The sequence below is a fragment of the Anguilla anguilla genome, chromosome 19 (genome assembly GCF_013347855.1).
Source record: "Anguilla anguilla isolate fAngAng1 chromosome 19, fAngAng1.pri, whole genome shotgun sequence".
Taxonomy (NCBI): Eukaryota; Metazoa; Chordata; class Actinopteri; order Anguilliformes; family Anguillidae; genus Anguilla; species Anguilla anguilla.
The window spans coordinates 8,569,219-8,595,709 of NC_049219.1; the positions used below are offsets into that span (position 1 = coordinate 8,569,219).

Sequence of the window (26,491 nt, forward strand, 5' to 3'; positions counted from 1 at the left end):
AGGGCCCCGATTGCGTCCTGGTGGACCTTACGCTCCTTCTCCGCCGTTTCCTTAAGGCTTCTCAAGATCTCTTCAGCAGAGCTCCTCGCTTGAGACTCCTCCAGAGATGCCTTTGAGAACATTGTGCACAGAAGGAACTGCTGAGCTGCGAATACACAAACAAACTTCACTTCTTTCAGTGTGCTGCTGTATCACAATGTGTTCCTCGGGCTCTGTTGGCAGTGTTGGGGCACGCATTTCAGCACCTCACCTTTTTCAGCGCCTCGTTCTCAGCTCGGCTCGACCCGATTGCGTCCTGGTGGACCTTACGCTCCTGCTCTGTGGTTTCCTTAAGGCTTCTTAAGAGCTCTTCAGCAGAGCTCCTCGCTCGAGACTCCTCCAGAGATGCCTTTGAGAAAATAGTGCACAGAAGAAACTGCTGAGCTGCGAATACACGAACAAACTTCACTTCTTTCAGCGTGCTGCTGTATCACAAGTGTTCCTCGGGCTTTGTTGGCAATGTTGGGGCGCGCATTTCAGGGCCTCACCTTCTTCAGTGCCTCGTTTTCAGCTTGGCTCGAGCCGAGGGACCGTTTCAGTTTGGCGAAACGGTCTTGCAGGTCTTTCGTCTGCAGTGGGACAAGGACAGGGAACGACGGTTACGATTTATTCCCGAGATCCACGGTATTCAAGTGTATTCAAGGCCCCCCCCCACACGGTCAAGCCTAAATGGGCTCACTTAAAACTCACTTTTTTATTCAGGGCCGTTAGTTCGCCCGCTGCTTTCGTCTCTTTGCAGGTCAGCTGCGTCCCTAAACGGCGCCAAAACCAAAATCGTAAATTACCGAGAAGCCAGAACACAAGCAGTGAGCCACGCGAGGGGCTATGAACACAAATCCAAGTGGACTTACATTGGCTCACGCTGCATTTTATCTGAAAAACAAACGGGAGAGAAAAACAAATTTACACTCTATTTTACATTACATTACATTACGTTACATTACATTACATTACAGGCATTTAGCAGACGCTCTTATCCAGAGCAACGTACAAGTGCATCAGAGCAAAACTGATACACTGATCTGCATAGGAGGCAGTGATGAAGAAACAGCTAAAGCAGCCAGTATATAGAGGGAAAGAGCCCTGAACAGTATTTTACGGACAGCAGAAATGGTGGAAGAGAAGCTTACGCTGATCACTGCCCTCCAGATTAGCAACAGGCAAGCGATGTTCTGAAGGTGGATCGACCCGTTTCCCTTGCTCGGACCTGGTCTCCATCTCCTGGGCAAATAGCCAATGATCTGAACAAAAAAATTTTAAGAGAAGACAATTAGGGTCAAAAGCAATCGGGTTTGTGTTGAATGAGGCTGAAACTCCTTATCAAAATGTTTCCAGTGTGTCCCATCTAAAGCAGACCCCATTCCTTTTCACAGTGATTGATGCTGTTGGTTGGAGAAATGATGCGCATACAGGGGGGTTTGACAGCCCTGCTATAAAGTACCTTCAGAGAATTTACAAAGCCTCAACAGGGCTCAGTGTAATCCCTATCAGTTACATCACTTTGATAGTCTTAGGCTTATTATGGTAAAATGGCTAACTGATAAAAAACCATAAAACAGCACGAGAACCTTGAATGGGACATTGTTTTTACATGCACACTTTCGTGAATTATTAATGCTGGTCATTTCGATATCGGGATGCTGTCTCTTCTCTGAAATTGACCCGTACCGTGTCAGAAAGCCAAGGAGAGTCTTGGGCGGGAAAGTGTCCGATGCCCTGGGACTCTGGGGGAAAAAAGTCAACCAACATCACAGTTGAGATTGTGAAAAAAACATTACAGAGCCAACCAGAATTTTTTATAGGCATCAGACTGCTCGCTTCTAAACTGCAATGCTAACTGCTCTAATGGCTATTTTACTGGCTTCAGTTCTTGTTTGTATACTGACTGTCGGCTAAATCTGGGTTACAAAACAATTGTGCTCACTGCAAGTTTCTACAAGAATGCTTATATCATATTTTTCATACTCATCACTGTTCTGTCATCATACATTGATGAAAAAGACCAGAATATCTGCCAATTTTCTCATCTGCACATTTCAATTGCAAAAGGCCAGATTTAAAACTACAAAACTTGGTTGTTTTCACACTACCCGCTATTCAAACAACCAGCAGTCAGACCTTTTCACTTACCGAAGTTGAAAAATGTCCCACCATTAAGGCAAAACAATAGCACCGGGAGCAGAATAAGCAGCCACCCTCGCAAAAATGCGATGGGTGGCATACTTATAAATACTGCTGGTGCTCTTCTAAAGAGGGAGTTCAGCAAATTAGAAAAGAAGAGTTGAAAGAAAAAAAGTTAAAGCTCAATAAATATTTGTTGTTTTCGTACGAAGTAGAATGCCAGTTATGAATTAAGTGAACCTGTGAGCCACATATATACTGCAGGCTGCTGCTTTAGAATGATGTCATAAATGGAGTTCTGTGATGTCATAATGCCGCAGTGGGCTTCTGTGATGGGCATTACTGAGTGTTCTAAATGGCTAAAACATACTTTCTGTGTATCCAGAGTAATCCTACATAAAGAATAGGATCTCTATGCCAAGTGTTGGTAACTCTGAGAACCAGGCTTTTGTGTTTGGTGGTTCAAGACAGCTAGCTGGATTTCTGACTTCTCAGCTACAAGCTGCTAGTTAATATTGGCTAATGTTTTGTTAGCAGGCTGGCTAGCTAATTTTAACGTAGCCACACTGTGATGCTTGTGATGTATAATAGCTGCTACAGTTGTAATTCATAACTATATGGCTATCGTGGTTTAAACATGTATAAAATACAATTTAGGCCGTTCATGTTTTTAGCTTTTTGAACAGCGCTGACTATCTCTGCTAAATTAGCCAATGGAATGCTGATGTGCTACAGAGCAGGACTTGGTGGAATATATTTTAAATAAAATTTAATCATGCAGTATTTGATATTTCTGTACATTAAATGTTGCAACAATTGACTGACAGTTTCTTTAAAATGAAGTTATAACTAATGTTTAAAAACCAAAGCCCACTAACTTTCAGCGATTAAGTAATAATTTGTGGACACTTCAGTTGTTGACAGTAGCATCATGGTTTTTATTGTTTGTAAAATAAAAAAAGGGAAGATCTCATCTTTTTCATTTTGGTTAGATCCAATGTTTCGAATGGATATCATTCAGGGTAGATCAAATTTTAATGGGGGGGGGGGGGGGCAAAATTCAATAAAACATTTTAAGGGGTAAGAAAGGGGTGTATGCTCCGAAATAGTTTTAGTTGATTTTGGCATTCTGAGTGACATTGTCACCAAGGTATTGTGATGAAATTACTGAAATATCTGTCAAAAAGCAGCCTTATACCCAAGGGGGAATCCAGACCCTCATTGCTGCAGTCCTAAGCCAATTTGTGTGAACCTACAAGAAGGTGAGCCCACAAGTGTAACCAGGGGGCCTGCAGAAGGAATTTCTGGAATCACGTTCTCCTCCGGCATCGCCAGGCTTCTGCATAGTTTTAAGATGGCTATCTCAGTCATTCAGTCCACCGCGGGCTCGTCAGAAACGCCAGCGTTGTGGGTGACGCAACCCTCCAGGTCGCTGAGATGTTTCAGAACGCCGTCATTTCGGGGTTTACCTCGGCGGGTTTGCGACGGTTCGAGCCCGAGGAGTGCTCCCCGGTGGGCTGTCCCAATGATCTGAAAGCACCGATTTGACCCGCAAACCATCGCTAAACCATTACGTCATTTATGTGTGATGGACAGATAAAGCAGCCAATCAGAAAGATCAAATTTTATCAGTCAGGGGGACCTGGAGAAAGTCTGTCGTGCTGACTGCTGGAGATGGCCTCCAGGCTCTGGGTTTTTAACTCTGTAGCAGGGACCCCAAAGCTACTGCTTTTTTGGTGCATTTCAGAACCAAAGTGATCAAGACATTGAGCTTTTTTTTCCTTCTTGTTCTACGTAATAGGAGCTGAACCTCTTATGTAAGCGGTGTCTGGTTGAATCTGGGTAATTGTGATGAACCAGAAGTCAGAAAGAAGGCGGTCGGTGAAACTAAATGATAGAAAGTCCTACACATCCTGCTTGCTTCTTTCTGGCTCTTTTGTTTGTTTTTTTTTGGCTTCACCCAATTTTCACTGGCTGTTCCGCCTCCTCTCTTTGAGTTGCCTGGCAACATAGCGCCTCACATGGGACTGGTTTCCTTTATTCTCCTACGCCCTCTTCGATGTTCCACGTGCCACCATTTCTGTAAGATGAAGAAGGAAAGCGACAAGAGGCTCAAAACATGGATGTCCTCTCCCCTTCACGGAAGCTGGGACTGGTCTGTCTGTTTGGCGAATGCTAGACCTTGGGATTGTTAGCACAGCCGTCACTCTTCATCATTGACAGGAAGTCAGATTGTGTGCCTGAGGTGAAAATGTGTCTTCCTCTCTCTCTCTCTCTTTCTCTCACATGCTCTCTCTCCCTCACCACTCTCTGTCCCCCTTTCTCTCCCTCTATCAATTCAATTTCAATTTCAAAGTGCTTTATTGGCATGACAAATATAGGCACTTGTGTTGCCAAAGCAGTGGTTACAACATACAACTATATACAATGTATATGTTATATAGTATATATACAAACTATATAACAATCTATCTCTCTCTGCCCCACCCTTCCTCAGTACTCTCTAAGTGCTGAAGACACTCTGGACAGTGAAGGTTGTGGTAGCCAGTCTGGAGCTGCTCTACACAGTACACACACCCCAATCAGCTCCATGACTCCGCCTGCTTGGGGGGGGGGGGGCAGTCTTGCTCTCATTTGAGGAGCCTGGGTCATGTGACCTCAGCGAATGCCTGCGGTCTTGTGACTCCACTCCATGCCCCGCCCCGCGGTACGGCATGCCAGGAATGTCCCGAGAGGTGGACGCCACCGCCCCCCTCCCCCACCAGTGCCACAATTCACGGTCCACAAACAACTAGATAACAAGGCCTGAAGCGGCAGCCCTGGCTCTCCATCTCCACCACAGCAGTCCTTTCCCTCCTCTGTTGCTGACTGCCCACTTCAACTCATTCTTTCTGCGAAGACCTGATGCATGTCTCTCTTCTCCTCCTGACAGTTTTTCAGTTTAAGAGCTGAAACGGATGAAAGGCGCTTCAGTGCATCACTCCCACTAGCGATTCCCTCGGCATCATGGGAGGCGCGCGCGCGCGCGTTGCTTTTGGGCTAAGCGTGAGCCGAAACGACCTCCTCCTACTCGTCAGTCACGTCCCACGTATGAACACGAGCCCCGTGAAAACCTGAGAAACGGCTCTGCTTTAACAGTGAACATTACTGACTGTAAAGCAGAGCTGTATCCAGTCACTCTTTTCTGTGGTCTCTCTTGATTCCGTAGCAAGGAGATGATTGGATAAATGCTGACGTGCCGGAGAGTGACATCAGACTCTGTTCTCCTTCAGTGTCAGAATGCACCATGTGATACTCCTGACCTGACCCGCAGTCCTTTTTCCCGCTGTTTTGACCGACGGTAACCAATCCCAGGCCAGTGGAGGTGGGGTCCATCAGCACTCTTGGCAGAAGAGCACCTCGAATCTCTCTCAGGCCCATCAGGAGAAGCATCTGCATTGGCTCCCAAAGCAGGTAAGTGGCCTTGTGAGATTTAGGAGACCTGCAGGCCTGGTCTCTCGTGAGGATTTATAGTCATTTGTTTTGTCCTTTCCTGACTACCTAAGTCAGAGACTTGGCCCAGATTGGACACTTAGGACTTCTTAGACCAGTCCTGTGTGCTGGAACTGACACCATTGGTTCTCCTTTTCGCCTAATCACACGTCTCCACTGTCCATGTGGTTTTTTACGCATTAATACACACAGGTTGCCCCGTCAGGGCCCATAATATTTCCACACTGCTCTCATCACAAATGTTTTTTTTTTTTGTCTTTCGATGAAAAATGATCTTTTAGCACACTTTGTCAGGGTGTTCAGTTGTATTCTGGAAGGCTCCGCTGACGTGGGGGTCGCTGCAGACGGTTTATGGCTTTTCCTTGCCTGTGTCGTCCCCCCCCCCCCCCCCCCCCCCCAACAGGGACAGGGCGGATGTGAGCACTTTTACGGTTTCGTCCAGAAGCTCATAAATCTGCAGCCGTCCCAGATGAGCTGTGCCTCCTGAGTGATAGATGTGTCTGTTGCTTATGTAAAGATCCTCGCAAACGTGGCTTTAGCCTTTGCTCTTATTTTTGTGGTTGCATGCACACACATGCGCACACACACCCACACCTATACGCACGCACAAACACACCCCTCCCACACACACACACACACACAAAAGGCTGTGACTGGCCAGGTCAGGCCAAGGCTGTGACTGTCCAGGTCAGGCCAAGGCTGTGATTGGCCAGGTCAGACCAAGGCTGTGACTGGCCAGGTCAGACCAAGGCTGCGATTGGCCAGGTCAGGCCAAGGCTGTGACTGGCCAGGTCGGACCAAGGCTACGATTATCCATCTAGGGCTCTGAGGGGCTGTAAAGTGGAGCCCAAGTAAACTCGGTGTGAGGGTCAGCAGCGGCCAGGCGCCCTGGAGCAGGGAGGCCCCCGGCCTTCAAAACGGGGCGTCAGTGCCCTGTCTGCCTTCGACACGCCAGGTCTGCTTTTCTACTCCGGGAGCGCGGGACTGAGATCAGACAGCCGGTGGGCGGGGGCGGTGGGGGGGTTGTGTGCTCGCTGGGACCGCAGCCACGAAACAGGCAAACCTCCAAACCCCCCGTCCCCCCCCGTCCCACCAGCAGGGAAATATTATCCACAGGGGACGTTCAGGATCCTAAAACTGCATCGGATCATTGAATCGGGAGGGTTATTGGCGTTTGGGGCGAAGCGGGCGGTTACGCCCATTTCAGCGACGCACTCGGCTGAACCGCCTGCCATTTTCCTTTCGGCCGTCGAGCGGCTGGCGAAGCCATTCCAGCCGGGCTTTGACCCTTTCGAGCGAAGACGCACGTCTTCAGCTCATGGGGAAATGCATAGAACTGACGTCGTTTAACGTGCCTTTCATCCACAACGTAAAATTCATTCGGGAGCAAAGATGTGTCTGTGACAGTCTGGTTTTCATATTTTCTTGCCTTGTTTTTTTTTTTAACATTAGAATCCTTGCCGAGCTCAATTTTTAATGCAGGTTTTTTTTTTCTGATTCGTGACAACTGGGAGCAAGGAGGATATTTCTGCAGTTCCTACTCTTAGTGTCCGTTATCTCCACTTCCCATGAGCCTCTGCTTTAGCGCTGCCCACGCGCCTGCCTCACATTTGCCGCTCGCTAAACAACCAGAGCGCATAATCGATCTGCTTCACGTGAGACACCAGAGAAGAATGCAGCCTGGTGCACAGTGGTGAACACCACTGGTCACACTTCATCTTTAATGGGGCCGGGCGAATGTGATCTACAGCGCAGTGTGAGAGTGAAGAGTCTGTAAGCACGTGTTGGTATGTGAATGGGCAGTTCTCCCCAGCTGCCTGAGTTTAGCCTCGGCGGACTGAGCTTAGAATCTCACGCCCGTGACATCACAGCCGGCGATTTCAGCGGGACGCCCGAGACCTGCGATCCGATACACCGGTGTGACCTCGCGGGCCGGTTAACCAATCACGTCCCGCGGACGGCTCTGTGATCAGGTGTCGGCACGCCTTCGCACCGCAGCGCTAGAGGGGAATGACGAGCGCGTGCTTTGGATACTTTCCCCCTGGAGAGCCGTCTTTGCGCATTATTTAAACAGAGGAAACCACTCGGACGCAGGGAGTCAGCTTTAGACTGCATTTATTCTGAGAGGAAACAATAGTCCTAGTCTTTGATACAGGACAGTGCTTCAGTTCTGCTAAGGAAGCAACACAAATAGGGACTATTCGCTCAACAGGATAAACACTGGATGGCCTGACAGTAATTATCGGCTGGTTTGCTTGCTATCTAAACAGATAAGTAGCTACTTATTTAAAGTTTAGGCTGCTAGTTATCTAGTCAGTCACTCAAACAGAAATGCATACTGGGTTAGGTAGCTCTCTAAATAGCATGATAGCTTTCATCAGTCTAAGTGGTAGAAATGGCTAGCTTGACTGGCAGAACAGCATTCTAATACATCTCATCTTATTCTGTTCGTGTAAAGCGCTGGGATGGTTTTAAAAAATATATTTCCAGGTACTGATAACAGGAATGAATGGTGTTTGGACTGTTAATGAATATCAGGTAACTCTGGAGCGGATGTAGTCAATGAAAGCGTCTCGAACATAATGAATTGTGTAATTTGAGTGCGTTCTGATTGGACACAGAGTCAGTGTGCGATAATAAGGGAGCAGTGCGTTCAGAAGCCTCTCTTTGCTGTAGCGTCAGTTGGAAGTGAGGGTCGCTCAGAGCAGCAGGGAGGCCAGCCATTGGACGACGGCCCCCCCCGACAGCGAGGCTCCTCCCCCGGGGTTGAAGCAGCGCTCCAGATCACGCAGGTTCCGCAGGCTGGGCTCAAAGGGGACCTGGGTCGGGAGCGCAAGCACAGCCAAATTACTCCAGGGGCCACTCTGCTCCCCCCCAGGGCAGGGCTGTCAGCCCCCCCCCCCGTCCCAGAGGGCCACAGCGGGCCAGTGCTGCTTCTGGGGTGTTTCACCATTTGGGATTTTCAGCCGTTGATTGGCTCAACAGCCCACACGTTTTGTTTCCGAGGCCTTGATTGGCTGGTAATTTTTGGTTATTTTGTATTATAACACACTGTAACACTTAGATTGTGTTGTTTCCTGAAAATTACCGAATAACTGAACAATGTTGAAATGTAGCCTGGGAGGGGGTTGATGTTTTTTAGCAGAGCGGAGGCAGAGCAGGGCGTGTTTCAGAGAGAGGCAGTGCCGGGCGTGTCCCAGGGTGTGTTTGTGGGCGTGTCTCCCTACCTCAGAGATGGCCGCCGCCTCCTTGGTCACCTGCAGCAGAGTACTGATCTGACCACAGCACTGCCTGCTCCTTTCCTGAAACCGGTAAAATGCACACACGCACGCACACACACACACGCACACACACACAAACACACACACACAAACACACACACACACACGCACACACACAGTAGCATGTGTCAGGTAAAGTTCCTCCTCCTCTTCCCGTGCTTCGCTAAGAAGCATAAACAGACATTTACACCAAGGTCTGGATGCTCTTCCACTCTAACCTCAGCCATATTAATGTAAAGTGTAGGTCTGGTTATCACACACCTAGTGAGTTTGTAACCCATGGTAGAGCAAGGAGGCCAAGAACGTTTTTTGTAATGTGACAGAGAACGCTTGGCGTCCCACAATTCGCCCGTGTACCCTTCAGCGGCGCGGGGTGCGTGTGACGAGCAGTAACCTGTAAAAGGGGGTCCAGCGGCGCCTCTTTTTCGGGGGCTCTGGAGGGCTTTGGGCCGGGGTTAGGGGATGAGACGTAGGCCTCCGCGCAGAGAGAGCACAGCTCAGCATGCAGCGCGTTCAGTCTGAGAAACGACACAGCGCAGTGCGTTCAGTCTGAGAAACGACACAGCGGAGTGCGTTCAGTCTGAGAAACGACACAGCGGAGTGCGTTCAGTCTGAGAAACGACACAGCGCAGTGCGTTCAGTCTGAGAAACGACAGCGCAGTGCATAGAGAGAGGAGGTGGTGTGTAAGTGTGTAGGGGTTAGTGCAGAGTGTAAGTGTGCAGGGGTCAGTGTGTACTGTATATAGTGCAGAGTGTAAGTGTGCAGAGGTCAGTGTGTACTGTATATAGCGCAGAGTGTAAGTGTGCAGGGGTCAGTGTGTACTGTAGCGCGGGGGGTCACCTGTCCCGGGACAGCCGGCGCCGTCCACACCGCAGCTGGGACAGACTGACGGGGGCGGGCCTCAGGGCGGAGACGGGCGCCTGGTTGAGCGCGAACAGGAGCACGACCTAAAAGACAACGGGCAGCGGCCCGGAGGTTCACTTCTCACATCTCTCTGAGGAAGAGAAGCCGGCGTACAGCAACACCCAGCCCTCTCATCGTGTGTTCTCCTCTCACCCGATGGGTCAGCTTTCACTCCTGATCCTGCTGATGAACTCAGCTCACAGTGAGTACAGTGTGCAGAGCGGCAACAGTGTGCAGAGCATGGCTACTCAAACCTGGCCCTCAAGGTCAGCAGCACCGCTGGTTTTCTCTTCTGCCTGATAGGACACAGTCCAATAATGTCACTTGATTGGCCAGAGATTACACTCACCCGGCGCGCCAGGTCTAAATCAGTTCCTGATTAGAGGGGAGGAATGAAAACCAGCAGCACTGCTGACTTACAGTACCCTACTGTACTGTACCAGATTAGAGTACCCCTGGGGTACGGGACACAGGGGCCCTAGGCCCAGATTAGAGTACCCCTGGGGTACGGGACGCAGGGGCCCTAGGCCCAGATTAGAGTACCCCTGGGGTACGGGATGCAGGGGCCCTAGGCCCAGATTAGAGTACCCCTGGAGTACGGGACGCAGGGGCCCTAGGCCCAGATTAGAGTACCCCTGGGGTACGGGACACAGGGGCCCTAGGCCCAGATTAGAGTACCCCTGGGGTACAGGATGCAGGGGCCCTAGGCCCAGATTAGAGTACCCCTGGGGTACGGGACGCAGGCATACCGTGTTCTGGTTCTCCTGAGACAGGTCCAGTGCGGGCCAGTGCCACTGGAGGCACAGCTGCTGCTCGTCTGCACAGGCCCAGGGGAAGCTCTCCTCCCTTGCCCTGGACTGCACACAGTTTACACAGCACAGCTGAGACCTACAGCACAGCTTACACAGCGCAGCACAGCTCAGACTCACAGCACAGCTGAGACCGACAGCACAGCTTACACAGCGCAGCACGGCTCAGACTCACAGCACAGCTGAGACCTACAGCACAGCTCAGACCTGCTGCCCTATACTGCCCTGGTACTGACCTGTGTATGATGTCAGTTTGAAGCAGCTGGTACTGACCTGTGTATGATGTCAGTTTGAAGCAGCTGGTACTGACCTGTGTATGATGTCAGTTTGAAGCAGCTGGTACTGACCTGTGTATGATGTCAGTTTGAAGCAGCTGGTACTGACCTGTGTATGATGTCAGTTTGAAGCAGCTGGTACTGACCTGTGTATGATGTTAGTTTGAAGCAGCTGGTACTGACCTGTGTATGATGTCAGTTTGAAGCAGCTGGTACTGACCTGTGTATGATGTCAGTTTGAAGCAGCTGGTACTGACCTGTGTGGGATGTCAGTTTGAAGCAGCTGGTACTGACCTGTGTGGGGTGTCAGTTTGAAGCAGCTGGTACTGGCCTGTGTGGGGTGTCAGTTTGAAGCAGCTGGTACTGACCTGTGTGGGGTGTCAGTTTGAAGCAGCTAGTACTGGCCTGTGTGGGGTGTCAGTTTGAAGCAGCTGGTACTGACCTGTGTGGAATGTCAGTTTGAAGCAGCTGGTACTGACCCTGTGTGCTGTGTCAGTTTGAAGCAGCTGGTACTGACCTGTGTGGGATGTCAGTTTGAAGCAGCTGGTACTGACCTGTGTGCCGTGGGGCTGCAGCAGGACGGTGGGGGGTTTGGGGGGACAGCAGCGCCCCCTGTAGGAGGGCAGGAGGGAGCTGAACAGCGTGTGAAGCTGAGCCAGTCTCAAAGTGAGACTGTTCCCCATCGCCACAGAGCACAGGCCCTCAACACTGTCTGGGACTGTAATACACACACACTGTTATACATACACACAGGCACACACATACACACTGTTATACATACACACAGGTGCATACATACACAGTGTACTATATGTAATGTATGTAATGTAACACACACACACACTGTAATACATACACCCTCCGGTGCACACACCTGGGTGAGTGGCGATGCTGTGCAGGTTGAGGATGTGGCCGTGGTAACGGGCCAGGTGAACCCAGGTGATTTCGGAGCATTGCGAGCCCGCTGTCCCCGGCAGCGGGGAGGAGCCACAGAGGTTTCTCGCTGACTCCGCCCCTCCTGCATATTAAAAACGCACGAGACGCGTTTAAAAAAAAAAAAAACACGCGTTCGTCCCCACGCTAGGCATCGAGCACACCGCGCGATCACTCGACCTGTGAGCAAAAAAACGGAAATCCCCGCCCCTGAAGCGTAGCGCGGGCGAGACGTTGCGACGGGGCATTACCGCAGGAGGCCAGCAGGTCGCCGGTCGCCAGGCTGGGCAGGTTCCGCACGTCCGGCGGCTGCAGGGGGCCTCCGGGGGCGGCTGTGACACCGCACAGCTGGGTGCGCTCCGTGTGCGCCCCGCTCACCTACAGCAGAGCACAGCAACATGAGCCTGTGTGTGTGTGTGTGTGTGTGTGTGAGTGAGTGCAGTGTAAGTGTGTGTGTGTGTGTGCATGCGTGTGTGAGCAGTGTGTGAGCTTACCTGGTTAGCAGCTCTCACACAGACCCAGCAGTGCAGCAGCTGCAGTTCCCTCTCAGTCAGAGCTCTGTCCAGGGTAACCCGAGCCCTCTGCCAGCCTGCAGACTGTGTGTGAGACACAGGCTTTATAACAGCTCATAACCCTGAGTATGTGCTTTATAAGGGCTCATAACCCCGAGTATGTGCTTTATAAGGGCTCATAACCTGAGTATGTACTTTATAAGGGCTCATAACCCTGAGTATGTGCTTTATAAGGGCTCATAACCCTGAGTATGTGCTTTATAAGGGCTCATAACCTGAGTATGTGCTTTATAAGGGCTCATAACCCTGAGTATGTGCTTTATAAGGGCTCATAACCCTGAGTATGTGCTTTATAAGGGCTCATAACCTGAGTATGTGCTTTATAAGGGCTCATAACCCTGAGTATGTGCTTTATAAGGGCTCATAACCTGAGTATGTGCTTTATAAGGGCTCATAACCCTGAGTATGTGCTTTATAAGGGCTCATAACCTGAGTATGTGCTTTATAAGGACTCATAACCCTGAGTATGTGCTTTATAAGGGCTCATAACCTGAGTATGTGCTTTATGAGAGTGCCTTATGTCATACCCCTGATTATGCTTTATAAGAGTTCCTTATGTCATGTGGGGTTGTGTAAAAGTACCTTCTGCTGTTTGGGTGTGCAGGGAGGGGCGGGGCTCTGCTGGTCCTGGGTACTGCAGGAACTCTGCTCCCACTGCAGCATATATAGGCTCGCCATCTCCAGATAACAGCTACGGATCAGCCTGATACACACACACACACACACACAAACACACGCACACACAGGCACACACACACACGCACACACACAGTGAAATAGCACCATACCCCGCCCTAACAGAGGTACAAACATGCATGCCCACACACACACACACACACACACACACGCGTGCACACACACACACACTCAAACACGCAGACAGGACACTCACTGCAGCGTGTGACTGTGAGGTGGAGTGACGCTGACGATGTGAAGAAAGGTCTCTGAGGCGGCCTGAGGCTTCAGCAGACGAAGGGAAGCCAGAGAGCGCTCCACCAGACCTACACACACCCGCACAACCAGGGCAGGGAGAGAACACTGGTCACAGCGCTTTAAAATTAAAATTAAAAATAAAAGCTGGTACTCGAATTAGCAAAACATAGTGAGCCCCGTACAGCCTGGAACGTTCTGGAACCTTCCTCTTTTCGAGCCAAGCTAACTTGCTGAAAAGACAGGATCCGTTGTAGAAAAACAGTGAGAAAAGAGCAGGAGAGGGACACGGTAGGGTGGAGAGGGTGCGAGACTCCATCTGGGTAATGAAGTCCATTTGTATGGCATGTCAATGGGTGGCCTCACTTGAATCGATCCTTATGGACTACAATACAGTGACTGTTGTGGCCATGAAATCTTGTGGGCACGCTAATCCACTTCAAGCATTGGTGTGGTATACAAAATAGAGATTGTACATGCAGACATTAGTTGGCCCCAACTCACCCTTGCAGTAAAGAATATCCGTCTCCAGGTCAAAATCCCTGGCTACCGTTGCCCTGGCGATCTGCAGAGCTGAATCAAGGACTTTCTGTGCGGAGAGCCACTGGCTGCCGTCCGTGCCAGGCTGAGACTTAGCCTGCAGCGCCACCTGCTGGCCTGGAGGATGCCGCAGATTAGCAACTTCGTAATAACTTCACCTGTGTGTCATGCCAGACCCGACAGGCCAAGCTCGGTGTCTTACCCAGCCGCATGGTGGCCCTGGCCAGCAGGGGGAGCTGTGGCAAGTAGATGTTCTTTAGACCCGGGGTGGCGGTCAGGAGCACTCGACAGTCCTCCCCGACCAGCACAGACTCCCCCAGATCACAGAGCTGAGAGAGAGAGTCGCACAGAAAGCTGAGATAGATGTGGCCTTTTAGACGAGTGGTAACCAACCCTGCTCCTGGAGATCTACCTTTCTCTGTAGGTTTTTATTCCAACCGTAACAAAGCACACCTTATTCAACAGCTAGACATCTTGTTGAGCTCCTAATTAGTAGACTCAGTTGTGGCAAATTAGGGTTGAAATGAAGACCTTACAGGATGGTAGATCTCCAGGAACAGGAGCTGGTTACCACTGATTTAGACACTCAGTAACCATGGTAACTAATTGACTGTTTAGACACTGAGTCGCCATGTAATCACTAATGAATTGTTTAAACCCTGAGCAACCATTCAGCCACTAATCATTTGTTTAGACACAGAGCAACATCTTGGGCACTAATTGGCCATTTAGACGCTTGGTGGTCATTTAGTCGCTGATGGACCATTTAAATGAGTGAGCGCAATGCATTGGCAATGCGTGTTTGTACGTGATTGGAGGGGATGGAGAAGGCGGAGTCTGACCTGCTGCTGCAGCAGCTCCTGGGTGAGGAGCAGGAGGCTGTGGTTGCCAGTTCTCCTCAGGTCACTCAGCTGCAGGGCGCTGGTTGCCAGGGTGAGGGAGGAGCCGGGGGACAGAGAGCGGCATCCAGACAGCAGACCCACCGCCTCCTGAAGCACACATACATGGCAAGCCACAGAGTTTACTGCAACAAAGTCTGTGTGTGTGTGTGTGTGTGTGTGTATTTGTGTGACCTGTAGCTGTGTGTGTGTGTGCGTGTGTTACCTGTGGCTCTATGTGTGACCTGCAGCTGTGTGTGTGCGCGTGTGTGTGTGTATTGAGTGTATTGAGTGTATGCATGACCACAGTGCGTATGACCTGTAGCTGGGAGGTGATGTCCTCTCGGGGTCTCCCTCGGTGTGTGTGCAGTAGCACCCCCTGGTGGAGCAGGAGGGCGCGGGTGTCAGGGTCTCCCCAAGCCTCAGCCTCCTGCAGGCCCTCTGCTAGCAGCCTGGCAGCCTCAGTACTGCTGTCCACACCTACACGTTACACACACACACACACACAGTTGGAGTGCACGCCCATAGTGTCGACAGGCCACAGTTCAACCATACATATACCTGTAATGCAAACTTGCACGCACACACACACAATGTGCTGTAGTGATTGGCTGGGTGTGTTGCTGTGCTGCAGTGATTGGCTGGGTATGTTGCTGTGCTGTAGTAATTGGCTGGGTGTGTTGCTGTGCTGCAGTAGTTGGCTGGGTGTGTTGCTGTGCTGCAGTGATTGGCTGGGTGTGTTGCTGTGCTGTAGTAATTGGCTGGGTGTATTGCTGTGCTGCAGTAGTTGGCTGGGTGTGTTGCTGTGCTGCAGTGATTGGCTGGGTGTGTTGCTGTGCTGCAGTGATTGGCTGGGTGTGCTGCTGTGCTGCAGTGATTGGCTGGGTGTGTTGCTGTGCTGTAGTAATTGGCTGGGTGTGATGCTGTGCTGTAGTAATTGGCTGGGTGTGTTGCTGTGCTGCAGTGATTGGCTGGGTGTGTTGCTGTGCTGTACCTGGGTGTATGGCAGTCCCAGGGATGTGAGCCACCAGGGCCCTGAGCAGAGCCAGGCGGCAGCGCAGCCACAGAGCCCTGCTCAGCCGCTCTCTGGCCTCCACAGCCTGGGGAACGTCACTGGGGTCTGCCTCTATCACACGCGCCTGTGGGCATATGCACACACACATGCACAAGCACGCACACACATTCACACGTGCACACGTGCACACAAGCACACGCGCGCACACACACGCACACAGTCAAGCACAAAATGCACACACATATTCACACACAGACACCAACACACACAAACGCAAATGCATACAAACAGGCATTACAAAGCAAATGAGTTCACACATGCAGCTGCAAAAAAAGGCAGTACCTGTGTAGTTGACAGTGTGGCCAGCCAGTCAGTGGGGTGGGGTTTCCCGTCCTGATCGTGGGTATCCTGGAGAAGCTGCAGAGCAGACACCGCCAGGTCTGCACTGCAAGGGGCATGCACAGCCTTAATCCACCATTAACACAGCCTTAGCACAGCCTTAACACAGCTTTAATCCACCATTAACACAGCCTTAGCACAGCCTTAACACAGCTTTAATCCTTCATTAACACAGCCTCAATTCAAACAAGAGCACGCTGCAGTGGCGGCACACATACCTGCAGGCACACTTGCCTTGCTCCAGGTACACTGCGGAGAGCAGCAGCCTGGTCTCTACAGCCAGCTCCAGCTCCTCCACACCGCCCCCTGCTGACCGGAGGCTTTGCAGCACGGAGGTCAGAACACGAGCGGCCTCATCCAGCAATGAAGCCTACGGCAAAACAACCAGTTAAACAGCACCTTAGTACAGGACAGCACTTTCCGACAGGGCTTCAACTGGGCTACGACCCAACTTTAAAACCTCACGGCCCTTCGTGTTTCTAAACACACAGCGCATAGTGTCATTTGTTGTTTTTGTGTTGACCGGGTCTGACTAGGAAAAGAGCGTTTTTTGTCCGATCCGTGTGAAATGCGGCGCGTCCCGTGCCTTGAGTGTGACGGGGGTCAGAGCACCCCTGGTGGGGTCCGGCGGCTGGCGGGGGGGCTCCGTGGGTCTTTCGGCGGGGGAGGAGGCGGGAGGGGGTTGGGGTTCGCTGCTAGGGGGGCGCCCCTTGTTCTCACCAGCGGGCGAGCCGGGGTCAGCGGGGGTCTCCTGAGCCGGGCCCTCTGGATCACCTCAGGGCCCAGAGACAGGGAGGCTTTCATTGTGACATCAAGACTTTTAACTTGAAGTATGGCTGACTTCAAATGATTCCTGTGTAAGCTGCAATGACCACAGTTCTTTCTTAGAGAAGTAGGAAAAAAAATATGATGGACATAATGTAGTTTCCATGGACAAAATTTATGGCATTATTATTATTATTATTATTATTATTATTATTATTACCTGTTTCTTGTGGTTCTGGGAAATGGGGGATGGTTTGGCACAGGGCCAGGATGAGCTGGGCTCTGGCCAGGGTCAGCCTCCACACCAGGAGGGGGCGATAGAGAGCAGGGAGCTCCGACCCCTGGCCCCCGCTCACCAGCTCCTCCACGGCCTACACAGGGAGCACAGTGCCGCGTTTCCTTTCACCAGGGCTGGCTATTCAAATGCCCATTGGCCTGAGATACCGAGTTAGCATTAGCCAACATTACCAAGTAATGGAGCCATGAATGGAGCGGTGAACCTGTCACAGGTGGCTAGCGCTGCGGCTAGCTCAGCGATCACGCTCACTCACCTGTAGGTTAGATGGGTCTAGGAGGGGTTTGCCGGTGTCAAATATCTTCTTTGCCTGCAGACAGAACAGTAATATAAGCTTGGTTGAGTACCGATGACTGTTTGTACAAAGAAGGGCGCAATAATAGTTTGGCTGGACACACTGAGCTGTCTGATTGGCTGATACTCCTGTGTTACTGTTGTGATTGGCTGATACTCCTGTGTTACCGTGTGCTCTGTGCAGATGAAGGTGCCGTGGGGCTGAGGGGTCCTCTCTCCCGGTCTCAGAGAGGCCAGCTCCCTCATAGCGTCTCCGTAGAAACCCAGCTCCGTCAGTACCTGAACCTACACACACACACGCACACACACACACACACACGCACGCACGCACAGACACACACACACACCCCTGTTACACAGATCAGACTGAACATATTCTTAAACCCACCCACACACAAACGTGTTACTTTACTGACAGAATATCCTTGCACGCGCGCGCACACACACACACACACACACACACACACACACACAGCGATGCAGACAGCTCACACACTCACTCTGAGGATTCTGCCCTCAGCGGTGCGGTCTGGGTCTCCACACACAGTCCCCACAAGGTAGAGATACAGCGACAGCAAGGGCAGGACCTGCAGAACCAGAGACACATGCAGAGAACACAAATTACACCACAAGCACATTACACCAAAAACATATCACATCACAAACACATTACATCACAGACACATTGCACCACAAACACATTACACCACAAACACATTACATCACAAACACATTACACAACAGACATATTACACCACAAACACATTACATTACAACACATTACATCGCAGACACATTACACCACAAACACATTACATCACAAACACATTACACTAAACACATTACACCACAAACACAATACATCCCATTACATTTCAAGCACGTTACATCACATTACATCATAACAAATGACATCTCATTCCGAGCTCGTCACATCACGTCACCAGTAGCCCCTCCCAGAAGGGGCACCTCACCTTCAGGTAGTGGCCAGAGCCGTAGAGCCAGTGGCACAGGAAGGCCAGGCTGGAGGCAGTGGCGCCTGCGTGGACCCGGGCGGGACTGGAGAACAGGTCCAGACCCGGTATCAGCTCAGAGCCCAGCTCATAGGCGCAGTACTGCCAGTCTGCCTCAGGGTGGGGCAGAGAGGCCGTCAGCACGAGCTGGAGAAGTAGGTTACAGGTGTGGGGTTACAGGTATTGGGGTTACAGGTGTGGGGTTACAGGTGTAGAGTTACAGGTGTAGGGTCACAGGTATAGAGTTGTAGGTGTGGGGTTACAGGTGTAGGGGTGCAGGTGTCTGAGTTACATGTGTGGAGTTAAAGGCTGTACCTTGAAGAGCCGGGCAGACAGGAGACTGCAGTGGGTCCGCTGGCTGAGGTCAGAGGTCAGGACAAACCTGCAGGTGATGAAGAAGCAGTGAGGAGGACCCTCCCTTTACAATGAACAGTAAAGCTGTAACAGATATTGAGTACAACTCATGGAAATATCGCTGCAAGCAGTGCAGCGTTCCACTGCAGTTCAACCAGTAACAACCGGCCAGAGATTATTACTGCCCTAGTGCCTATTAATAGGTGCAATTGAATGGATCAGACATTAGGTTAAATGTTTGGTGACGTGAGTTTTGCATTGCACGCAGTGGTATTTATCTGACTGTGTTCTAATTTAGTACACTTAATTTCATGCCAAAGGGCATGCCATTTTTATGAATGAAATGATGGTAAAAGAGAATCAAATGAATCACTCATATGAATAATTGACTTGCGTGCGTATGAGCACACACTGATTTTCGTGGCTCGCCATTCTTGTCACAGTTTGACAATGTCAATGGAACATGAGGCACAATGCAATTGTCGCATAGCCGTCAATTCCACGCTGGTGTGGAGGCATTATTTTGTGTAGACTGCCGACTTCCATGTGCTGCGATACGATTGGCTGTTACTCAGCCACCTGTGTGTGACTCCCCCCCCCCCACCCCCCCCACAGCAGTACAATGCTTTTGCTGTACACTGAACTAAGGAACAGAGGTTGGATCAGGGTTCTGTACAGTTCTGAGTTTATGATGTCACATGACAGGAGGCCAGTGTGGGGCCTACAGGTGAAACGAGAGTGTTGTGTAATCAGGTGAGAAGGACGGGCCCCGGGTTCGACACGGGAAGGACAGCAGCCCGCATGGCGCCCGGCTGCACTCACTGCGCGATTTTGGCGCTGAGCACGGCCCCCTGCAGGCAGCCCCAGACCCCGGCCTGGCGCAGAGCCTCCCTGGGGGGGGCGCTGCCCCACGAGGCCCCGTCCCAGGACCCCAACACCCCCGTGCACTGCAGCGCACAGTCCAGAGCCCTGCTCCAGTGCGTCTGTGCTGCCCTGGGTACACACACACACACACACACACACACACATGCACACACACACACATAAACACACACACACGCAGAGGGAATGGTCAGTGCGGTCCTGGCATTGATACAACGTAATAACAGCAATTAATGCCAGCAGGCAGGTGCGCACTGTACCGTTTGTTCCCACAGTAATAGTGCAGGTTTCCCAGGTCGTGCAGTGCCTGGACCCTCAGAGAGTTCTGCTTATTCGCCTCCAGATACTCTGTGCAAACCACATGCAGAAGATCAGTGCTTTTATACCTGCACACTGCTTTCTTCCACATATAGACACACTACTGGCGGTGTGGGCGGTATATACAGTGTGGAGTTGGCAGTAAGTCTGGTGGACAGTGTGGGGTTGGCAGTAAGGCTGGTGGGCAGTGTGGAGTTGCCAGTAAGACTGTTGTTGGGCTGTGTGGTGGGGTTGGCGGTAAGTCTGTTGGGCTGTGTGGTGGGGTTGGCGGTAAGGATGCTGTACAGTGTGGTGGAGTTTTGGGAAGTGTGACTCACCGATGGAGCTGGTGTAGGACGAGATGACGGCCTGTAGCTGGGACGGGGGGAGGGTGCAGTGGTAGACTGAGTCCAGGCTGCTGAAGTCCTCCTCAGACAGGTCAGGGGGGGCTATGGCTGCCGGCCTGAACCCCACCCTGCCCTGGGACTGACCCGCCAGGCAGGAGGGGACCCCAAAACCTCCATAATGAGAAAGACACTGCACTCAGCCATCTCTGTACACACAGACACACACTTACACACACAGACAGACAGACAGACAGACACACACACACGCACACATGCACAAACACATATACACACGCAGACACACTTACACACACAGACAGACAGACAGACAGACACACACGCACACATGCACAAACACATACACACACGCAGACACACATACACACACACAGACAGACACATGTACACACACACGCACACACACACACACACACACACACACACGCAGCCTTGGTGTGCAGACTCACGGGTCTGTGTGTTGGCCAGCAGCAGCAGCAGCAGGGTTTCACTGTGCTGTAGGGTCTGTAGAACATACGGCCTTCTCCCCAGAGTCTCCCGGAAAGTGCGCAGAGTGTCCGTCACGTCCAGAGGCACACACACCAGCACCTGAGCCCTCTGACTTTCTGCCAGAGAGAGAGAGAGACAAAACCCTGAGCACTGTCTGTCTTACACACACTCTCTCTCACTCACTCACACACACAGACACACAGACATGCACACACACTCTCTCTGTCTCACTCACGCACACACACACACACACTCTGTCTCACTCACACGCACACACACTCTCTCCCTCTGTCTCTCTCTCTCTCTGTCTCACTCACACACACAGACACGCACACACACACTATCTGTCTCACTCACACGCACACGCACACAGACAAACTCTCTCTCTCCCACACACACACGCACACGCTCTCTCTCTGTCTCACTCACACGCACACAGACATGCACACACACACACTCTCTCCCTCTGTCTCTCTCTCTCTCTGTCTCACTCACACACACACATACTCTCTCTCTCTCACACACACACACATTGTGTGAAAAGCTCCTTTGAATCTGTTCCCTGTTTTCTCCAGTCCTTTTCATTATGGCTGGTCTTGCTGCAACTTCTTGCTTACAGAAATCAAATCCTGCTTGAAACACTAGGCGGCACCAAATCTCCACCGCAGTGCGATTCGTTAAGGACGTGGAGCAAATTGTACAATTGCTACTGAAGTAATCAGAAGTCAACAAAATAAACAGTAGCTGTAGTCCTTAATTACAGGGTAGAATCTGGTCTGTGAGCAGGCGCTGTATTTCCCTGTGGTGCTGTTCGAAGCTGTAATCTCACACAGGTTCATCTGAGATGGAAACGCTTGTGGACTCCACCAAATTAACCGACCAAATTTATGGAACAGCCGAAGGAGACGGACACCCGGTCAGCACCACAAGAGGGCGAACGACTCGCCGATACGTTAACAGAGGATGAATAAACGACTTATTTATCGGTCATGTATGAATTGTTAATCCAAGCCATTGAGTTATTTCCATAGGGGTCCTCGCACCCACAGGCAAGACAGGAACGGCTGAGTAACGCGTGTATGTACCGTCTGTAAGCACAGTAATAAATAAGGGCACGGAGATCATCATAACGCCGTTAACACTGTGCAGGGGACATCTGGCAGCGGCGAGGCAGCGGTACCTGAGGTCTCGGCCGTCGTTTTGGGGAGCCCCCCGGTCAGCAGCAGCTGCACGTCGCCGTAGTTCCTGCAGGTGACCTAAAACACGGGGGCGACACGCCAGCCTCAGTCACATTTCACCCCCCCCCCCCCCCCCCATGAACAAAGCCGCTGCTGATTAGGAACAGGGGGACCCCCAAAACCAGGGGACCCGGGGCGCCCTCGGCAGCACGGTAGTAAACGAGGCCGCTTGTCAATCAAACAATTTGACGGAGAATTCGTTTCAGTGTTTAAATAATTCTGGATTAAATTATGATTAATTTTGAATGGGAGTCGATGGGATTTTTTTAAACCAAATTTGTCACATGAGCAATTTTATCCACTAGTCATAGTTTTTAGCATAAGTGAAGAGCAATGGCTAAGTATTCTGATGAAAAGACAAGCATGACAATTATTTTGGGGGAAATACTTTTATAGCACGCTATCCCTGGTCTACATGGTACTTCCTCGTGCATATTTGTGAAGCGGGTTTGACATCTGTGCAGAACATCGCTCTGACCTTTTCCCCGGCGACGGCCTCCGTGCGGGTGAAGTGCGGCTGCGGGACGGGGGGCCCCCCCAAACGGACGATCCTGTCCCGCAGCCTCCTCTGGGCGTGCAGCAGGAGCGGGGTCACCGTCTGACTGTAGCTCTCTCTGGAACAGCCACCCAACAGTCTATTAAACACCCGGCCCGCCTGACTGTAGCTCTCTCTGGAACAGCCACCCAACATCTATTAAACACCCGGCCCGTGTGAATGTAGACCTCTCTGGAACAGCCACCCAACATCTATTAAACACCCGACCCATGTGAATGCAGAGCTCTCTGGAACAGCCACCCAACATCTATTAAACACCCGGCCCGTCTTGACTGTAGAGCTCTCTGGAACAGTCGCCCAACATCTATTAAACACCCGGCCCGTGTGACTGTAGAGCTCTCTGGAACAGTCGCCCAACATCTATTAAACACCCGGCCCATGTGAATGTAGAGCAATCATTTCATCAGCAGTGCACGTTTGTTGTTGGACGCTTTGGGGAACTGACTTGATTGATTAATCGCCACGTCCAAATTCAGATTGATGAAAAAAAAAAACACCCAGCAATAGGCGAGCTATAGATGAATGGTGTCGGCTGTAACCGGTTCCCACGGTAACCGGCCGTGCGTGTGCGTGTGCGTGTGCGTGTGCTGGCGCAGTGGGCGGAGTCACCGTGTGACGCGGTTGAACAGCAGCGCCAGGTGGGCCAGGGACTCCCACTTCTCCCGCCGGGCCAGCAGCTCCAGGCCGCGCAGGGCGAGCGCGCGCAGCCAGGCTGGGTCGGGCCCGGCCCCGCCCCCTGCCGCCTCCGGCTCCGCCCCCGGCTCCGCCCCACTCTCAAACAGCTTCCACATCTGCAGAGATCAGCGTCGGGCGCTCAGCACGCTGGGATATATGCCGCAGTGTTCCCAGAGCAGCAGAGCATGATGGGACAGGGCGTAATGCTCTTGTACCGGGGTAACATAGTGTACAAATGAGTGTGAATTGAACGGGGGCAAGAGTGAAATAGTGTGTGAGTGAATGGCTGGACGTACATTAAGCGTATCGGTGAATGGGTGAGAGATCTGCATTGGGAGTGAATGAGTGAATGTTAAGTGTCTCAGTGAATGGGTTAGAAGTGCCGTGTGAGTGAATGAATGAATGTAAGTGTCTCAATGAATGGGTTAGAAGTGCCGTGTGAGTGAATATAAGTGTCTCAGTGAATGAGTGAATGCATTCAAAGCACCTGCAGTCTGTGCATCATGTCCATCAGCAGGTCTGTGGCCAGGGCCAGCAGGGGTGTGAGGGCGGAGTCCAGCTGCTCTGGGGACAGGGGGGCGTGGCCCTGCTCCACCAGTGAGGCTACCGCGGAGGCGTGGTCCCACAGCACCCGACACACCCACTGCAGAGACGTCCAGAGACCCCCTCGATGGGCCAGGACCTGCAGCACACACACACACACACCCCCACTGTTACACACACTCACTAACACCTGCAGTTGCATGTAGTCCATGCAGTTATGCTACATGGCCAAAAGTATGTGAACATCCGAACATCACACCCATATGCATTAATATGGAGTTGGTCCCCCTTTTGCTGCTATGACAGTCGCAGTCCCATGGTTCTGTGGGGCAGTGTGTGTGTAGGAACAGTCACAGTCCCATGGTTCTGTGGGGCAGTGTGTAAGTAGAACAGTCACAGTCCCATGATTCTGTGGGGCAGTGTGTGTGTAGGAACAGTCACAGTACCATGGTTCTGTGGGACATTGTGTAAGTAGAACAGTCACAGTCCCATGGTTCTGTGGGGCAGTGTGTGTGTAGGAACAGTCACAGTCCCATGGTTCTGTAGGGCAGTGTGTGTGTAGGAACAGTCACAGTCCCATGGTTCTGTGGGGCAGTGTGTAAGTAGAACAGTCACAGTCCCATGGTTCTGTGGGGCAGTGTGTAAGTTGAACAGTCACAGTCCCATGGTTCTGTGGGGCAGTGTGTGTGTAGGAACAGTCACAGTACCATGGTTCTGTGGGGCAGTGTGTGTGTAGAACAGTCACAGTACCATGGTTCTGTGGGGCAGTGTGTGTGTAGGAACAGTCACAGTACCATAGCTCTCCTAAAATGCAGCAGCGCCTTGTCCAGGGTCTGTATGAAGTGGGAGGGGCTGGCGCCGGTGGGCGTGGCGCAGAGAAGGGACGGCCCACCGGGGCCTTGCTCATTGGTGAGTTGGGTGCGGGGCGTGTCTGCGTCGCTCTCCTCCTCACTCCCCGTCTGGCTGGACTCCTCCCCGCTGCTGTTTTTCCCCTCTGAGAGCGGAGGAAGAAAGAAAGAAAGGGAGGAGAGAGAGAGAGAGACTGATTCTGCTCTGCTGTACACAGCAACTGAGACGGTATTGGTTTTTAGTGCTGTTAGCGTTTGTCTGGCGTGTCGATGGCCGCGGCGTGAGGCGCGTACTTTCCCCGTCCTGCTGTGGGGGTGCTCCCAAACTGGGCGGAAGGGTGGGCTTGGCAGAGGGGGGCGGGAGCTGGGGGTCCCCGCTGCCCTGGGGTGCACCGCCCCGGGACACCACAACGCCACAGTGGGCCAGAGAGAAGAGGGAGGGGTCCAGCCGGCTGTACCTACAAAACAGAGAGAGAGGGGGAGAGAGAGAGAGAGAGAGAGCCTGTTTCACTGCAGGGGAGTCTTCACTAACTAACAGTGGGGTGTAATTACCTGTGCTGGACAGAGAGGTGTAATTACCTGTGCTGGACAGAGAGGTGTAATTACCTGTGCTGGACAGAGAGGTGTGATTACCTGTGCTGGACAGTGGGGTGTAACTACCTGTGCTGGACAGAGAGGTGTGATTACCTGTGCTGGACAGTGGGGTGTAACTACCTGTGCTGGCCAGCAGATGGCAGTCTCTGCTCCAGATTCCTGCGCAGCAGGATCATGTGACTTAGGGCCACGCCGAGGTTGACATGGCAACGGCCGGGCCGCTCGTCAGCACACACCCGGCGCAGGCGCCTCCGACGCTGAGCCCGGCGCAGGAGGGGGGGCAGGAGGGTCAGCAGGACGTCCAGCGCCTCAATCTCCCTGGAGCCCGTCAAAAAAAACGAGAAACCACAAGATGCACGTCCCGTTCACACCAACCACAGCAGCTGATCATGAGCGCGTGTGACAGGCAGGGATAGGTCCGTTTCCACCGCTCAGCCCGTTCGCAAGGGCCAATGGGGTGCTATCACTCGGACACAAAGTCATTATGCTGCGTTCGCCGTCAGCGGCGGGCGCGCGCGGCGGTTAGCGACTGTGACCGCGGGGGACGGCAGGAGCGCTCATCTCGCCTTTCTGCTTCGCGAGCTACGTTTGCGTTTGAGCGTCTGGCAGACGGTCTCGTCCGTAAGCGCGCACGGAGCAAAGATCAGCGGCAAAACCAGTTTGTTCAAAACACATTTTTTGGAAGACGTACGGATAAAAGTTTGTAAGTTAATTAAAAAAAATTTGAATTCAATCAAATGATTTTAAGACAATATTCACAGTGAAGCGCAGTACAGAGTGGCTCTACAACAGGAGCACTGTGCGTGCGGCATGAAAGGGATCGTGGGGTCAGACAGAGACAGACGGACAGGCAGTCAGAAGGACGGACGGACGGACGGACGGACAGACAGAAGGACGGACGGACAGACACAGCGGTTTCAGTAAAAAGCATTGCTCTGGTAAAACCTCTCGGTGAGCTCTGGCTTCAGAAGGCCGGTCTGTTTCCTCTGGTGACGGTCCTTCCTCTTCCTGTCCGCGGCGGTGGCGGTGCTGGTCTTTGTTTTCTGCACAGAAAGGGACCACCAGCTCAGACTCCCCCCAGCCCGAAGAGGGAGG

At 51.9% G+C, this 26,491-nt stretch overlaps 1 protein-coding gene and 1 long non-coding RNA gene across 6 annotated transcripts in view; one reads left to right on the forward strand and one right to left on the reverse strand.

Annotated features, from left to right (window-relative positions):
- The first annotated feature begins 5,491 nt into the window (after positions 1-5,491).
- Positions 5,492-26,491, forward strand: part of LOC118219356 — a 30,424-nt gene continuing 9,424 nt past the window's right edge. The window contains exon 1 of the long non-coding RNA XR_004763742.1: positions 5,492-5,613. This is a non-coding gene — a long non-coding RNA (uncharacterized LOC118219356). The remainder of the gene's footprint in view (positions 5,614-26,491) is intronic.
- cfap54 (cilia and flagella associated protein 54) overlaps positions 7,751-26,491 on the reverse strand; it is a 31,858-nt gene continuing 13,117 nt past the window's right edge. For 2 of the 5 annotated variants that reach the window (XM_035402251.1, XM_035402249.1), the window contains exons 32-68: positions 26,342-26,439; positions 25,517-25,714; positions 25,097-25,260; positions 24,749-24,948; positions 23,899-24,093; positions 23,346-23,527; positions 22,659-22,794; positions 22,123-22,198; positions 20,903-21,058; positions 20,427-20,606; positions 20,052-20,139; positions 19,732-19,902; positions 18,871-18,937; positions 18,517-18,702; positions 18,043-18,129; positions 17,711-17,827; positions 17,505-17,558; positions 17,174-17,324; positions 16,775-16,962; positions 16,407-16,558; positions 16,132-16,234; positions 15,769-15,913; positions 15,094-15,254; positions 14,739-14,885; positions 14,099-14,225; positions 13,861-14,013; positions 13,319-13,427; positions 13,009-13,129; positions 12,349-12,450; positions 12,106-12,232; positions 11,796-11,939; positions 11,476-11,639; positions 10,587-10,694; positions 9,775-9,881; positions 9,328-9,451; positions 8,880-8,954; positions 7,751-8,471 (exon numbers count right to left, since the gene is read on the reverse strand). In XM_035402251.1, coding sequence (XP_035258142.1) covers positions 8,352-8,471; positions 8,880-8,954; positions 9,328-9,451; positions 9,775-9,881; positions 10,587-10,694; positions 11,476-11,639; positions 11,796-11,939; positions 12,106-12,232; positions 12,349-12,450; positions 13,009-13,129; positions 13,319-13,427; positions 13,861-14,013; positions 14,099-14,225; positions 14,739-14,885; positions 15,094-15,254; positions 15,769-15,913; positions 16,132-16,234; positions 16,407-16,558; positions 16,775-16,962; positions 17,174-17,324; positions 17,505-17,558; positions 17,711-17,827; positions 18,043-18,129; positions 18,517-18,702; positions 18,871-18,937; positions 19,732-19,902; positions 20,052-20,139; positions 20,427-20,606; positions 20,903-21,058; positions 22,123-22,198; positions 22,659-22,794; positions 23,346-23,527; positions 23,899-24,093; positions 24,749-24,948; positions 25,097-25,260; positions 25,517-25,714; positions 26,342-26,439 — 4,983 coding nt within the window. In that variant the 3' untranslated portion in view covers positions 7,751-8,351. The other 3 variants (XM_035402248.1, XM_035402247.1, XM_035402250.1) reach the window with 2 other exon arrangements.